Source organism: Hipposideros armiger, unplaced genomic scaffold, assembly GCF_001890085.2.
Source record: "Hipposideros armiger isolate ML-2016 unplaced genomic scaffold, ASM189008v1 scaffold_25, whole genome shotgun sequence".
Lineage (NCBI taxonomy): Eukaryota > Metazoa > Chordata > Mammalia > Chiroptera > Hipposideridae > Hipposideros > Hipposideros armiger.
The window spans coordinates 3,771,743-3,787,000 of NW_017731375.1; the positions used below are offsets into that span (position 1 = coordinate 3,771,743).

At 46.1% G+C, this 15,258-nt stretch overlaps 1 protein-coding gene across 1 annotated transcript in view; it reads left to right on the forward strand.

Moving 5' to 3' along the window:
• DOCK2 (dedicator of cytokinesis 2) overlaps positions 1-15,258 on the forward strand; it is a 398,948-nt gene that overhangs the window by 65,129 nt on the left and 318,561 nt on the right. Inside the window, exons 12-19 of the mRNA XM_019635935.1 lie at positions 3,962-4,060; positions 5,851-5,923; positions 6,035-6,138; positions 7,853-8,036; positions 8,147-8,244; positions 9,908-9,997; positions 11,051-11,151; positions 11,965-12,099. Of these exons, the coding sequence (XP_019491480.1) occupies positions 3,962-4,060; positions 5,851-5,923; positions 6,035-6,138; positions 7,853-8,036; positions 8,147-8,244; positions 9,908-9,997; positions 11,051-11,151; positions 11,965-12,099 (884 nt within the window). The remainder of the gene's footprint in view (positions 1-3,961; positions 4,061-5,850; positions 5,924-6,034; positions 6,139-7,852; positions 8,037-8,146; positions 8,245-9,907; positions 9,998-11,050; positions 11,152-11,964; positions 12,100-15,258) is intronic.

The following is a 15,258-nucleotide window of genomic DNA, read 5'->3' on the forward strand; positions in this document are numbered from 1 at the left end:
CATTTTAAAAATGAGGCTAATAACCAATTCTATCACATTCTGGGAAGATGCATAATTAGTGTTTAAATTTAAAGAAATCTCCACAATTGCCTTTTTGTTCACAAAGACTGGTCCCGTTAATTAATACCAAGTTGAGCAAAATCCAAACATTTATCTCATCCTCGTTTTGTTGGATTCTGAAACTTTTCTGAAAAATAAAATCAGTGAGAGACGCTTTGCTCAAAGGAAGAGTGGAGGGTTTTTATCTGAAAAGGAAATTGCATTTCACGAATGTATAGACCATCGCTTTGAAGTTATTTTGTATCCAACTACCTGTTGGACAACTTTTAAACCTCAGCTTCATTTTTCTTTTTTTTTAAAGCACTGATATGCTTGCCTTCGATATTCCTGAAGGACAAGCTAGAGGGGACAATGAACAGGAAAGCGGGTGTCTTAACTTGTGTTTGAACCATTCTTACTTCCACCTCCGCCACCCTCTCGAGCCACACTCGACCAGGCTGCACAGATGCACTAATCACAGATGAATATATAAGTAGGTAGCTGGGGGCTGAACTGCCGAGGTCACTGTGGGTCGTGGTGATAATTTGCAGTTTTATCTATTAGGGAAGTTATGGGGGAGTTCAGTTGACTGACCATTGAACACTGCTAAGGAAGCCTGTGGGTGGCTTTTCTTTCTGTCTTTGCAGAAATAAACATGACTGTCTAATGAAGTGTCAGGCAGCACACAGAAACACTCCTGTGTGGTGCTGGCGGGCTCCTATGGGAACAGTCCCCGTGAGGGATAGTCACTTCTGCTCCTGCGCCAGCTGCACCCTGCTCCCAGCAGAGCAGGGCTGGAGGACAGAGCAGGCTCCATGGTTCCCTGTGGGGTCTCAGCAACCTTGCTCAGGACGGGCCAGAGCAGAGATACTTCCCTGTGGGCTCTGGGATCAAGCAGACAGGGTTCAGGTCCCAGTCTCTCCTCCTGTTTGCTGAGTTGGGGCAAGTTGATTTGTCTGTAAAAGAGGAACAATAACCTCTTTTCTCGTGGGCTTGCGGGTTAGACAAAATGGTAGGTGTAAGGCGCCTGATATGCAGTAAATACTCGGTAACAGGCAGGAGGGTAACATCCAGAAAAGGCAAATTAACTGAAGAGTGAAGCCCCTGGCAGGAATCGTGGGGGTTAAGTGGACAGTCCAATGTGGATGCCTGAAGTGAGTTTAGGGAGAAGCGAAAAGGCTCAGATGCCAGGCTGAGAAACTTCTGCTTTCCGAGACCAGCTGGCTTAAGGGGATGGAGGCAGGGCATGGGGGCAGTATGGTACAGTGGTGCAGCCCATGATCTCTGGGGCCTGGCAGCCAGGTTCAAAGCCTGGCTCAGTCCAGATTAGCAGGCTGACCTTGAGCAAGTTACCTCATCTCTCTGTGCCTAAGATCTGTGCCTGAAAATGAGACCAGCAGTGGTACCTTAATCTTGTGAATATCAAATGAGGTAATCTACACAATAGGTGTTCATTACAGTTAGCCATCTTTACTAGAATGGCATAATAGCCCCCAGGCTTGATTCCCGCCTTGTGGATGCTAATCGGCATCTCCTGTGACGCTGCCTTGTCCTGTGGAACCCTTTCCGCCTCTCACGGTGCGTTCGCATCCTTGGTGTCATCTCCTCAGGTGATCACTGACCTAAGTAAGCAGGGCCTGTGCTAGGAGCCTGATTTCCTCCTGCCCCAGAGTGTCTGCCAAGGCCAAGTCAGCATTACTGTCTTGACCTGAAGCCAACCAGGAGTTCCTACTGTTATTGGGGCCGTAGGGGAGGGCAATGGGGACAGTTGTGGAACAGGCTCACTTGAGACGTATACCAACCTATATTTTCCCTAAAACTTGGCTCTGTCCCTGGTCACGATGCTCCCTCAACACGCTTGGCAACGTTCAGTTTATCTCGGAAGCGTTGAGGATGTTAGGCCTTTCTCAGAATAATACTGAGGCTTTTTCCTCCAGCCTTAGGCAATCAAAAATTTTCATCATCGGGATAGTTTTGTGGGATTGGGCTGCCTGCAATTTTACTTACACCCAAGATAGATGTGTATTTTCAGAGTTTATAAGCTAAATGGCATTCTCGGGAGCTACAGAAGCTCTACACCCATAAATGTCACTAGACATACATCTTGGGAGGCTGGAAGGCATCTAAGTTGTTCTAGAAGGAACGCTGGTCAAAGAGTAGAGGGTCTGAGGTATAGTCCCAGCTGTGCTACTTTTTGGGCAAGTGACTTAACTTTTCTGGGCCTCAGTTTACTCAGCTGTGGAATGGGGGTCTTGACGGTCATTATCAGAGGTGGTTATAAGGAACTGAATTAAGTGAGGTAGGTAGTGCATGTGAAGGGCTGAGCCTAGTGCTCCACACAAAGCACTCCCTGAATGCCTAGAAAAACCCTGGAAGCATGTTTTTAGTTTAGTGCCTCAAGAATTTCTGAAAGGCATTATCCCAGTGAAACCAGGAGAGTTCCATGTCTTCCCTCATTTCAAGTTCACTGGTTATCCTTGTTTTTTAAAGATAAGTTCTGAAAGGACGCTATAGCCTCATTTTCAAAAGGATTCTATTGGCCACAAGCACCATCAGTCAGTCTTAAACTGAACTCATTCTCTCCCTATAGCTCAGAAGGAAAGGGGGGGCTTTCCAACGAGGGGCAGGACCCCCCTTTCCACAGGTTAAGTTGGTTCACTGGGGGGTCCCAGAGTGCCCACATGTGGTCAGCTTTGGCCATTCAACCTGGCGATGGGGATCAAGGATCCGTTGGAGAATCTGATGGGATCCAGTGAGATCCAGGGACTCTCTCTTACCATGAAAATGGCCAGAATCACATGGTTTTGCAATTTGGGGGCTTGGAGCTGCGAAACCAATCCTCACGTGCTTGGGTCTCTGTAGACTTGAGGTACAAACAGGCTCGTCTGGTATAAAAACCGCACGCAGGCCCCTTTCTGAGTGGTCCCAGTTTAGATCTTTTTTTGGCAGGGACAAATAGCTAGCATGAACAGAGAGAGAATTAGAGGCTGGCATACTCTAGTAGAAGGTAATTCCTTGTTCCTTGGAGGGTGATTTTTATGGCAAAGGATACCTATCCTCTACCTGTATGCCTGCTCTGTGCTCATGGCTCAGAAGGCCCTTCCCACCATTCTGCTCAGAGCTAACTCAGACTCTTTCTTCAAGATCCTCAACTGTCAGCCTCCAAGAAATCTTCCCTGAGTCCTCAGCTTGCACTTGAGTGTCCCATCTCTGTGCCCCGTAGTTGTAAATACAAGTCTGTCATCACATGGCATTGCTTAGTGATTTGTCTGCTCATCTAATGATCCCTCCACCAAACTGTGAAGGCTCAGGTCAGGTTTCATATCTGACTCGGGCCCGTATCCCAGAGCTCAGCATGGGCCTGGTACCTGGAAGGTGCTCCGTAACTGTGGGCTCCCACGGGCCCCTCTGCCAGCGCGTCTGTCTGAAGCCTGAGATCCTCCTGCCCCTTTCCCGGCTCCCGCTGGCACATTGGTGTGTTAGCATCAGCAATCCATCAGAACAAGCTGCTGCTTGACTGACCTGAGCCTGTTTGTAAACTTGGTGCACATTCAGATTAGGGAAACAAATAGGATTAATCAGACGGGCGGCATGCTGTAACTCCAGGACCGGTTACCATTCACAATGAGGCAGCCACGTCAGCGCCTGGCGCGCTCCACTGGTTTCCAGAATGCAAGTAATAGAATTTCTGTAGTTAAGCAGCTGTCACTCTCAGGGCTGGGGATATTCATGGATAAACCCGTAATATAGAAGGGCCATGATGGGTACTTGGCAGAGGGGTTGGGTAAGGCAGGGGTTTCCAGTCCCTAAGGCCAGCTCTGGCCCTGGGACCAAAATTGCCCAAGCACAGAAAATAGCAATTCTGTACTGTTGTTTTTTTTGTTTTTCTTTCTCTCTTTTTTTTTGTTGTTCCTTGGGTCAGAATGCAATTTGCGTGGGAGCAGGGGACAAGCCCATGAATGAATATCGGTCTGTCGTATACTATCAAGTCAAACAGCCACGGTGGATGGAAACAGTCAAGGTAATAATGATTAATAATAATAATAATAATAATAATAATAATAGCAGCAAACATGCACCTAGAGGCTCTGAGGCACCTTCCTAGGATCTGAAGCAATACCTTAGCATGTGTCCAGTGTCGTGTCAGGCCGTGGACATCGTGATCCAGTGGGTGAGCACCTGCTTCTCTCGATTGCCCTTTACCAGCCCAGGGCCTCGCCACCGTGGAATTGTCAGATGGCTGGTCCTCTGTAGACATTACCCAGCCCATCAAACTGTGTCGTTCTGCTCAGCAGTGAGGGTGACACAGCTTGTGAGCAAGTGTGGGGCTAAAAAAGGCCACCTAATGCCTTAAAGATACCCCGTTGGGAGCGTGCCTCAGAGGACGTGGCATTAATCACACACATTCGCGTTACCAGATCACCACGCTAAGCAGAAGGGACACCGTGCATTGGAAGAAAAGTTTGGAATTAATTTGGTGAACAGTGAAGATTGATCACAGCTTTAAATGTCTCCACCTTGTAATTAGTAGCAGGCTTTACTTACCCTGTGCTCTGCACCCAATCTCACGATGTCCACATAGCTGCCTTTTCAGAAACAGCGATTCAAACCTCACAGGTTCTCACCTATGTCTGTGCTCTCCTCAGTGGGTCTCGCTGTACTGTATTCCACTGTCTTCAAAATGATGACCTGCCCCACTTTGGGGTCGGAAAGCTATTAGAATTAGACCAGGGTGGTGGTGTCTTCTCTGGGCTCTCTTGCACCCCAGCTGTACCTCTTTGCTAGCCCTTGTCCCACGGTTGGTATAATTATGTGTCACCTCGTGTGGACCCAAGTCCTTTGAGTTGCAGGGACTTACATTGGCATGGCTGGTGCCTCATGTGACTGCAGCTTGTAGTAACCACTCAGCACTCAAGGAAAGAATGACTTGGACTGCAGCTGCCCATGGAGCTCTCAGTTCTTTTGTTCTGTCTGAAACACACAAATATGGACCTCTTCAGGCTCAAATTTCATTTTTGGAGCAGAAAGTGCCCCCAAAGTATGCATCTGTTTGAATTTTAATGGTCACCTGTACAGTATAAACTTGTCCCTTTTGAAAATCAAAGTGGTTTCCTCACAGGTAGCTAATCTCCTTTGCTTTGGGAGGGAGAGAGAGCTGGAAGCTTTGGCAGGGAGGACAGTCCAGGGCCAGGCCACAGGCGTCTCGCTCAGGGATGCAGCAGACCACCCACTGGACAGTGAAATGGGTGACGAGGAGTGACTATCCTGACTCAGTATCCTTGGAGGCAAAAGCACCTGGACATGTGTCCAGACAAGGATGGTAATGAGCACGAGGATTTACTCAAATAGGAGTTGAGCATTTTTATTAATTTCCATAAATGAGAACCCTCAAGCATATCCCCTAACGACCATTGTTAATTTGCTAAGCCTGGCCACAATTGCCGGAACTCCTGGACTGTGTAAGGAAAATGTGCATTGTGCAGTTTGCAGTACATCAAATCCTCTGCTAAAGTTATGTGATTTTTTTATATCAATTTGGGGAGATTCATTTTCCCTCACTATAATTTACAGACCTCTCTTTTATTGGCTGGGATTGCAATTTGCCAAATGGATTACATTTGGTACTTTATTTTCTCTTCATAGCTAGTTCTTATGTAATTTATTTACAGTTTATCAGGCTTGACGCGTAGGTAATAAATCAACATGCAGCACTCTCAGTGCAATGGCCAGGCGGCCTTTCGGGGTGCGGGGGGCCTGGGGAGGGCAGTGGAACTCATCATGGTCTCCTGACCCTGGTTTCTGCCTGCGGAGGTGGCTGTCCCTATTGAAGACATGCAGAGGATCCACCTGCGATTCATGTTTCGACATCGGTCATCCCTGGAATGTGAGTACCCAATCCCCTGGCGTCTCTGCAGCTCCCCTAAGGCGAGAGGAGGGGGAGAGCTGGGTGGCCCGTGTGGCATTGTCTTTCCTGACCTCACTGTGCCATTTCCAGCCAAAGATAAAGGAGAGAAGAACTTCGCCATGTCCTATGTGAAGCTGATGAAGGAGGACGGGACCACTCTGCACGACGGATGCCATGACTTGGTTGTCCTAAAGGTACCATGAGCTGGCACCAACTCTGCATCGAGAGGGCTGCAGGAAGCGAAGGGGAGATGGCAGCATGGCTTAGTGGCTGACAGCCAGGACCTCAGAATCACACACGCCAGGGCGTACCAGCTGTGTAACCTTGTACAAAATCTTCACATCTCTGGGCCTCCGTTTCCTCCACTCTGATCCCCAGTGAATAATTGTGAGGATTACAGAAGACAGTTCGTGTACACACAAGGGTGGGCACACAGGGCCGTCAGTAAATGGAAGAGACCGTTATTACGCACAGAAAGGGCTGTTGACGCTGAGAGGACCTCTGTGGAACGTGCACAAGGCCAGCACGAAACATTTGAGAGATGCCTCACTGTAGCTAATGGAAAAGTATTAGGCCCAGATCCTGCTGCTGACTAAACCGAGACTCATCTCGCATGTCATACTGAGTCTCACTTTTCTGAAGTGTTGATGGTAATATTTATGACAAGCCAATGAGATGACCCGTGTGAAAGTGTACAGATGTCAGCCATTATTACTTTTGCATCATGAGACTTGGCCTGTCTCAAGCAGTGGGAAGTGTCGACCTTGATCTTAGCTGCATGCTGTCCCACAGCCCTTCTTGTGACAGCAGGACGCCTCTGCTGGCGCCTGGCTGGAGGCAAGAAGGTGGCTGTGAAACAAGGCAAGGCTAGGTGGTCGGCACGGGAATCAAACCCTTGCACATGGCTTTCTCAGCTGTGGAGGCTGAAATTGCTCTTGTGTCTGTGGTCTGCATGGCAAATAGCCTCATCAAAGCTTTGTCACATGGTACTCTTCTCTGAGTCTCTCTGATGTTTCCAGAAACCCCCGCCTTTTTCTTCTGTTCAACCCCCATTTTGTCATTTATGACACATCAAGGGAGTTCTCGGCTTAAAAGCCATTCTTCCCCAACAGACTGGGACCTCATTCTTGGTAAAGGCCCTGCTGTAGCCCGTTTCCAATTTACTCACCTTCCTTAAGCCTCAGTTTCCTCATTTGTAAATTGAGGGTAACAGTATCCACACGAGTAACGATTGTTGTGAGGCCTACATGAGTTGAAGTAAGGCGTATAAGGCATTAAGTGTGGCATCTGGTTCAGAGCGAGGGCTCAGTAAGTGCTAGCTCATGTAATGCCTATCATTCATTTCAGCACGCCAGTGGACTTACGTGTGCACACTCTAGGTGTTCTCTGTGCATTGTGCCATTTAGTCTGCTCAGAATTCCTAGGAAGTAGGTCACGTGGTCAATCCTCAGTTTAATCATGGGAAAAATGAGACACAGAGAGACCAAGGAAGGTATCCAAGGTGACACACACTCATGAATGGCAGAACAGGGTCTAGGTCCCAGAACTCCTGACCCCAGTGTGTTTGCTGCTGTGAACTTCTTTAAGCGAATCCCTTATCTTGCTGGTGTGCATGTACATTAAGATCTTCAAAAATTTAGGATGAATTAAAATGTCCTCTTTGGGAATCTTCAGTTTCCTTTTGCCTTTAATGAAAACCAGAGCCTCCAATGGGTGGATCAACCCCCTTCCCATTGATGTAACCTTGGGTTCTTGCTTGTTTCGTGGGAAAATAGCCCTGCCTTCCCAGCTGATGTTTGTTGCTTCTTGGGTTATATCCCTCACTATTTATGACCCTCTGTACCTTGCAATATGCAGTCAGGTCTGTGTCCCATTGGCTTGGGGAAGTAACCACTTTGCTGTTTCCAGGGGGACAGCAAGAAGATGGAGGACGCCAGTGCTTACCTGACTCTCCCTTCTTATCGACACCATGTGGAGAACAAGGGCTCCACCCTGAGTCGCAGCTCCAGCAGTGTCGGGGGGCTCTCGGTCAGCTCCCGGGACGTGTTCTCCATTTCCACCCTGGTGTGCTCCACAAAGCTCACGCAGAACGGTAAGGGAACCCTCGAGGGTCACGTGCGTATGTGGTGTGTATACATGAAAGTCCTGATATGGACAGTTTAGGCAGTAGTAGTAATTCTGCTTGTATGGACTCTATTTTAGTGGGTCTGCTGGGCTTGTTGAAGTGGCGTATGAAGCCTCAACTGCTGCAGGAGAACTTAGAGAAATTGAAGATTGTGGATGGAGAGGAAGTGGTGAAGGTCAGTGGGGCTTCATTTGGTTTATACTCATCCACCAGAGATGGGACTTTGAATTGAGTGGCGTCAGGGGGGACTTGAAGTGTTGAAGGAAATGGGACAACTTTTTCTCTGACAATGAGATACACTGTGCCCAGTTGCCATGAGAAACCTTTACTGGGGGATCTCGGAGGGTAGGGGAGGGTTTGGTTCCATGATGCTGAATGTTGAGCGGCAGAAAAGTGTGGTTGTGCTCAGTTTCTGGAAATAGATCAGTATGGGTGTAAATCCCAGCTCACCCACTTGCCAGCTTGATGCGATAATATTGTGAATACGACATATTTCACAGGGTTGCTGTGAACATCCAAGGTGGTAATAATTAAAAATTAGTGTGGCCTGTTACACATAGTGCGCTATAATCAAAGCAAAACATACAACACGTGCAAAGTTCAGTAAAAGGTAACTAGTATTTTTGTTGTTATCAATTGCTATAGTGATATGACCTCTCCTGAACTACCTGAACGTTACTGTCAGAAATAAAAAATGTATTCTTGGTTCCTGCCACTTGGAAAGCATTCTGCCTTAACCACGAGAAAGGGAAAAACATCAGGGCTCACATTTTAAGTGACACAAGCAGAAAACAATGCAAGTGTCAGGTGTATTGTTATGTTACATCCACGTGGTGGTGGAGAATACAGTGTCTGAAATTCCTGACTCATGACAGCAGCCGTCCTCTCCTGCACTATGAATTGGGACACGTTTCCCATGGGGTTCTGGTGATGTTTCCATCATGAACTTGGGACAGCTATAAACTCTGAGATTAAACATCTTTATATGGTAGCTCTGTATTTTGAGGCACTATAGGAAATATTAACCCACCTGTTAGGAGGAAGGGGTGTCACATTTTAGTTAATTGTCCATACATGGAGAAGCAATGGTCGAATTCCAGACCAGTGCTTTTAAATGTGCACTGTTGACCCACCTACCTGGTTGAGCAAAAGCAGGGAAGTTTCCCAGACACCTTTTCATAAGGCCTCTCACCCTTGGTCAGCTTAGAGAATTTGTCTGCCTTTCTCTTTCTTTTTTTTCTTTTTTTTAAAAATGTTTGTTATTGATGTATAATATATGTACAGTCAAATATGTACAGAGCACTTATCTGAGAGCACAGTTCAGTGTATTTTTTCACATGGACACACCTATGCACCCACCGCCCAGATGAAGATACAGAACATTTTTAGCATTGCAGTAGATTCCCTCATACTCTTCTCAGTCAGCAACCCACTCGGGGTAGCCACTAAGCTGACTACCCTCATCATTCATGAGTTTTTGCCTGTTCTTGAATTTCATAACAATAGAGTAATAAAAGTGTACATTTTTGTGTCTGCCTTCTCTTACTGTACACAACGCTCATGAGGGCTGTCCTCATCATTACACGGAGAAGTAGTTTGCCTGTTTTCATCACTGTGGATTTTCCTGCAGTGTGAAAATACCGCCATGTTTTCTCCTACGGTGCTGCTGATGGACAGCTGGGTTGCTCCAGGTTCTGGCTCTTGTGAACAAAGCCCCCTGGACCCTTGATCATGGCACGTGGTGGATACGTGCCGTCATTCTCTTGGACGTGCCCTGTGGAGTGGGTTTCTGCGTCACCTGCACGCTTTCTTAATGCGACCTTCATTATTTTGTCCAGTTTCTCCAGGATACTCTGGATGCCCTCTTCAACATCATGATGGAACATTCTCAAAGTAATGAGTATGACATCCTCGTCTTCGATGCTCTGGTAAGAGAGAGGGGACAGGCGTTTAGTCACATTAGACATTAATGTGTGTCTCACTTGAGGGAACACTGAAAACGTATGGCTCTTTTCATGAAGCTTTGGGGGGAATTGTAATGTTAGGCAACCAGACCAAGGAATGAGCTGCTGTTTCCTTGTATTTCTTTCACATTCCTTTGAATGCATGGGCAGGGTGAGTGAAAGGAGAATTTTAAGGGTTGATGTCGGTTTGGCGCGGGTTGAAAGTATATGAAGATGGATACTGTGAGTGATTACTTGGTTTCTCATGAATGCTGGGAGCTGGTCCTTGGCCAGGTTGTGAAGGACCCCAAATGTGTCCCCATTCTCCTTCACCTCCTCCTTCCTCATGGCCTTCAGTTTGCCAGAGTCATTACACTCCTCCTGTCTGCCCAGAGTCTCTATGGTAATGTGCAATCCGCACCTTTCCTCTTTCTACCTTCCCAATGGTCTCTTTCTTCTCTCATTGTCCCAACTGATGTTATCTCAGTGTCAAGTCAAGATAAACATGAGAAATATCTGCATTATCGGTGGCCAATAAAGTGTTAATATGCTACCCCCTGTGTCAGTGACATTTCCATTTTTAAAGAGGTCATGTGAAGACAACTCTAACTTAGTCCAGTGCTTTCCAAGATGGTCTCCTGGAAAGCTAGCCCTAAGAACAGATGCCTCCTGACAAATGATCCTTTGATTAAATAACTTAGAAAAGTGCTGAACATCACACGACCCTCTTGGAATATCATGATGCACTTAGGTGTATTAAAGACTCTGATAAGTCCTGCAGTGAAGAAGGCAGTCTCACAATGATAACCTGAGAATTCTCAAGCTTACCTGTCCATGAAACCCTTTTATGATGCCCCGTAGCATACTTCATAAAAGGCTTTTTAGGAGAAACACTACCTCAATGACAACAATTAAAGATACATCAGTAAACTAATTCCTGGGCCAAAAATTCTGATAGAGGTTCAGTTATGCCTGGCGACTCTGGCTCCCTGCCCTGGATCTGCCAGGAAAAACACCGACCCCTGGCCTCTTTTTCAGATCTACATAATAGGACTCATTGCCGACCGAAAATTCCAGCATTTCAACACTGTTCTGGAGGCTTACATTCAACAGCATTTCAGTGCTACCTTAGCTTACAAGTAAGTAACTGTGCATCTCCTGCTTGACTTGCCAGGATGCCTGGGGCACAAAGAACCTGAGTATTTTCCTTTTGTCACCAGTCTGTGTGAGGTCTTCGTTTTCTGAAAAACCCAATCTGTGCCTGGGTTATTTGGGTTAAATAGAAATATACAGACCCACAGGTTGGGATGAATACTTTATGGTGGCAGAAGTTCGCGGAAGTGTTCCTTCATTCAGTCAACTCTCATTTATGGAGCAGTGCTTGCGATAAACATGGATTCGAAGGCTGGAGAGAAGAAAACTCACAGGCCAAGTAGCTCAGTGTAGCTTGGGTATAGGGAACCAAAAATTAGAGATGGGAGAGGGTGCTGGAAAGGTCGGTGGGGGGCAGCTTGTGAAGGGGTCCTGAGAGGCAGGTCAAGTAGTTTAAGGTGCACCTTGCTGGCAATGAAGACACAAGGAAAATTTCTGAGAAGGGCATTCCATGATAGTACAAGAACATTTGCCATAGGAAGAGAAAGCTGAAAAAGGCATTAACACCATCATTATTCCCACTTATGTTCTGATTGTGACTAGTTTTCCTAGTCAAAAGGTGTTTTTTTGTTTTTTTTTTCTTTTTGCTGGCTTTTTCCAGGCAGGAAGTACTTATTCACTCCCTGTATTAAACATAATTTTTAAGCAGAGTTATTTTTATGGTTGTAAATGAGTGAGTAAGCTTGGCTGTACCACCACTTTTAACCTTTGATTGATTGCCTTATAATTGACTGGGCAAATGAATTACCATGCTGTGGGTTGGGAAGGGATGTATTTTGAAAATATAATCCCTTATGCAGGAAATTGATGACAGTGCTGAAGACTTACTTAGATACCTCCAGCAGAGGGGAGCAGTGTGAGCCGATCCTAAGAACTCTGAAAGCTTTGGAATATGTGTTCAAGTTCATTGTTCGGTCAAGGACATTATTTTCACAGTGAGTACTTGTTATGTAAGAGGGATTGATAAGCTTGGTAACTCCTGTGGGATACAACAGCCTTTGCGTCATTGGACAAACTCTTTTACGAAATTATAACCAGCCGTTGATCAGAAACAACTTAAAAAACCAACTTAGAGAGTTATGAATACGTGATCATTGTTCCCTGCAAGTTCACTTGGGGAAAAAAAAAAGGAATCTTAACACGGTATAGAGTTATGTTTCATCCAATGAACATGATTTGGGGCTCTTCTGTGTCTCATCTCACATTCTTCATTTGATTTGAGATACGGTGAAAACTCTCCAGGAATCTATAATCCACGCAAGTGGAGAGAGCAGAACTCAGGGACTTTGACATTTATTTGGCTCTCAGAGCTGGTGCATGACAGATGAGCTGGTATTTGCAGTTGACCTGCCTGTCCTTGAGATGCTAGTGGCCAGAGAGTAAGCTGACATGCTAGAGTACCTAAGAGACTTGATGTTCGATGGTCAGTATCACACCTATTAGCCCCTGCCATTTTAAAGGGCTTTAGAGATGTAGGCATTTAAATACAACATGCAAAAGAATGATTTCTGTTCCTGAGTATAAAGGCTGGGGATTGGTTATATGTATGCTCAGGTCGCTCATGTGTGATGGGAAATGAGAAAGAACATACAGGGAATGTATTGTTCAGATTCTTATTAGTGCAAATGAAGATGACTCAACTCAAGCTGACTTATGGGGAACTAGGACTTTATTTCACATTGTTGAAAACTCCAGGGGGAAGATTGGCCTCAGGCATGGGAGGATCCAGAGGCTCGTGTCACCCAGATAGCGTCTGTCTCTCTAGATTTCGGCTCTGCTTTTCTTTTGTTGGTTGCCTTCCGAGGAAACTTTTCCAGAGTGGAAGCCATTGCAAACCTCAGGTTTATAGTCTGCTAGCGTAAGCAACCTAGGTCCCTTGTCGTTTCCAGCAAAATCCTATACCAAGAACTGTCTTGGGTCATGTGCTAAGGCCTCAAACAGTGTGACCAGGAAAATTAATATACAGATTGTATAGTTGTGGTCACATGTGCAGCTCTGGAGCGATGGGTTGGGTCAGCCACTTCTGGTGTGCACTCGTTCCGTTGGACAGTCGTTTCACAAAAGAGAATGGGTGTCTGTGATCATCATTTTGATCATGTCAATGGATGGGCTACGACGCTTTATACTTGACACGGCATCTGAAATGGGTAATCATTTGGATTGTCTTAAAACATTTGTTGAGATTTCAGGTGATGAATAGAAAGAGATTAGTGTCTTGAACCGTGTCACAAAACATACGCCATTTAGGTTATTCTAAAAATGAAGTATCTGTTTCAATTCCTCTGCTTTGTCAGTTCATCAAGGCAGAGACTGTGTATTAAACGGTTAGGGGTATTCTTCCAAGTTCAAGAGATACTTGTGAATTATTTGGAAACCAAATAAGAGACGACTGTGGGTTTTTTTAAGGATTGAATTTCTTGGAGGAGTTCAAGGATTCAAACATTGTGATTTCAGATTAATAGGTAGGGATATCTTATTTCATCCTGTGAGTGAGATCTTCAGGTCTATAAGGAGGACATATCCTTTCCATTTATCATATGTTCTGCACAGTTTTTCCTTTTGGTTTATTTATTTTATTTCCCTCCCTCCCTCCCTCCCTCCCTCCTTTCCTTCCTCTTTCCCCATCTTTTCTCTCTTTGTTTCTTCCCTCCACTGGAGCAAAGGGCATTTGTACATTTGTTCTCTTATTCTCAAGGAATGGCGTCTTGCAGAGCCCCTAGCTCTTCATTCAGTGTAAATTCAGTGCTGCTGGAACTCTAAGTGACTTGTGGCTTCTTAAGGAGTGGGGTGATCTGTTATTCCCACTGTATCCCCAGCATAACATATAGAATATCACTGACACTCAAAACATGCCTGTTGGGTGAAGTGCACTTTGGGGGCTAAGAGAAGGCATTTGGTCAGAAGAAATGTCTCTAAGGGAACCCAGGCCTAATCTTGAATCCTTTCTCATGAGCATAAATGCAGGCTGACCTGCAGGGGGGCTTAAGGACCTCCCCTCAGGGAAGTTAGGTTTCCTGTGTCCTGTTCATTTTCTAATCTTTAGCAATGGTTTGCTGTCCAGTGCATCCTCGAGGACATTGGGAAGTGATGGCGGTATTTCCCTAGACTCGGAGGGCACTTTACTTAGGAAACTAGAACATAGAAGTTTCAATGCTTTGAGATTTCTAATCCAGCTGGTGGGAAATTGTAGTGTCATTATCGCTTTGGGAGCTTATTGTGTCTGGTATTGTGTTTGTTTCCTGTTATTCCTTTGTCTTCTGTCCTCACGTGCATAACTGCAGCTGATCCAGCTCCATTACTTGTTCCCTTGCCGTTTCTTCTGTGCACGTACTGCATCTGAGCATTTGCAAGGACTGGGGGTTTTCCTGTATCAATATACAGATGCAGTTGGGTAAGGGAGGAAGAGAAGTTGTTGACAAGGATTGGAATTTTTTTTTTAAGATTATTTATTTCACATGGCCAAAGAAAGTGATTTTCTTGTCCCCTCTTCTTCTGTCACTAGCCTGGAGCAGGTGTCTATGGGCACATGCCCACACCATAGCTGCAGCAGAAGCTGGCAGAGCACAGCTGAGCTCCTGCCACAGGAAGGCAGGCTTAGAAATATGGGAAATTCCTAAATTGTAGGAAGCGTGTCCAAAAGATACCGGGTGGCCATAAATATGACCAATGTCTACTAGGCTTTTCTGGAATGCCTGAGCCCCTGGGAGACACATATCATAGTGAAGAACATTCAGAAAGAGCTGAAATGATTACCTTCCAGGCATTGGGCTTCTTTACCAAACTCCTCACAGCGCCTTTTATCCTAAAGCTCAGACAACCAGCTGAGCTGATGCCCAAGGCTTCCGAGCTGCGGAACTGCTCCAAGTCCGGAGCAGCCTGATGCGCGTGATGAGCCCCCCTTCCTACTGGCCAGGCGCATAGAAACGAGACTTCAGCGCTGCTGTAAGGAGGACTAAGAGAGAAGACTCAGAGCACAGGGCTGCACGGGATGGCTCCCCCTCGTCTGTCTTCCTTACAAACTCTAGTGCTGTCACAGGATAGGGGGCAGCGTGCAGTGTGGGGACTGCTGATTCGTGTTGCCTGGTCAGCGTTGG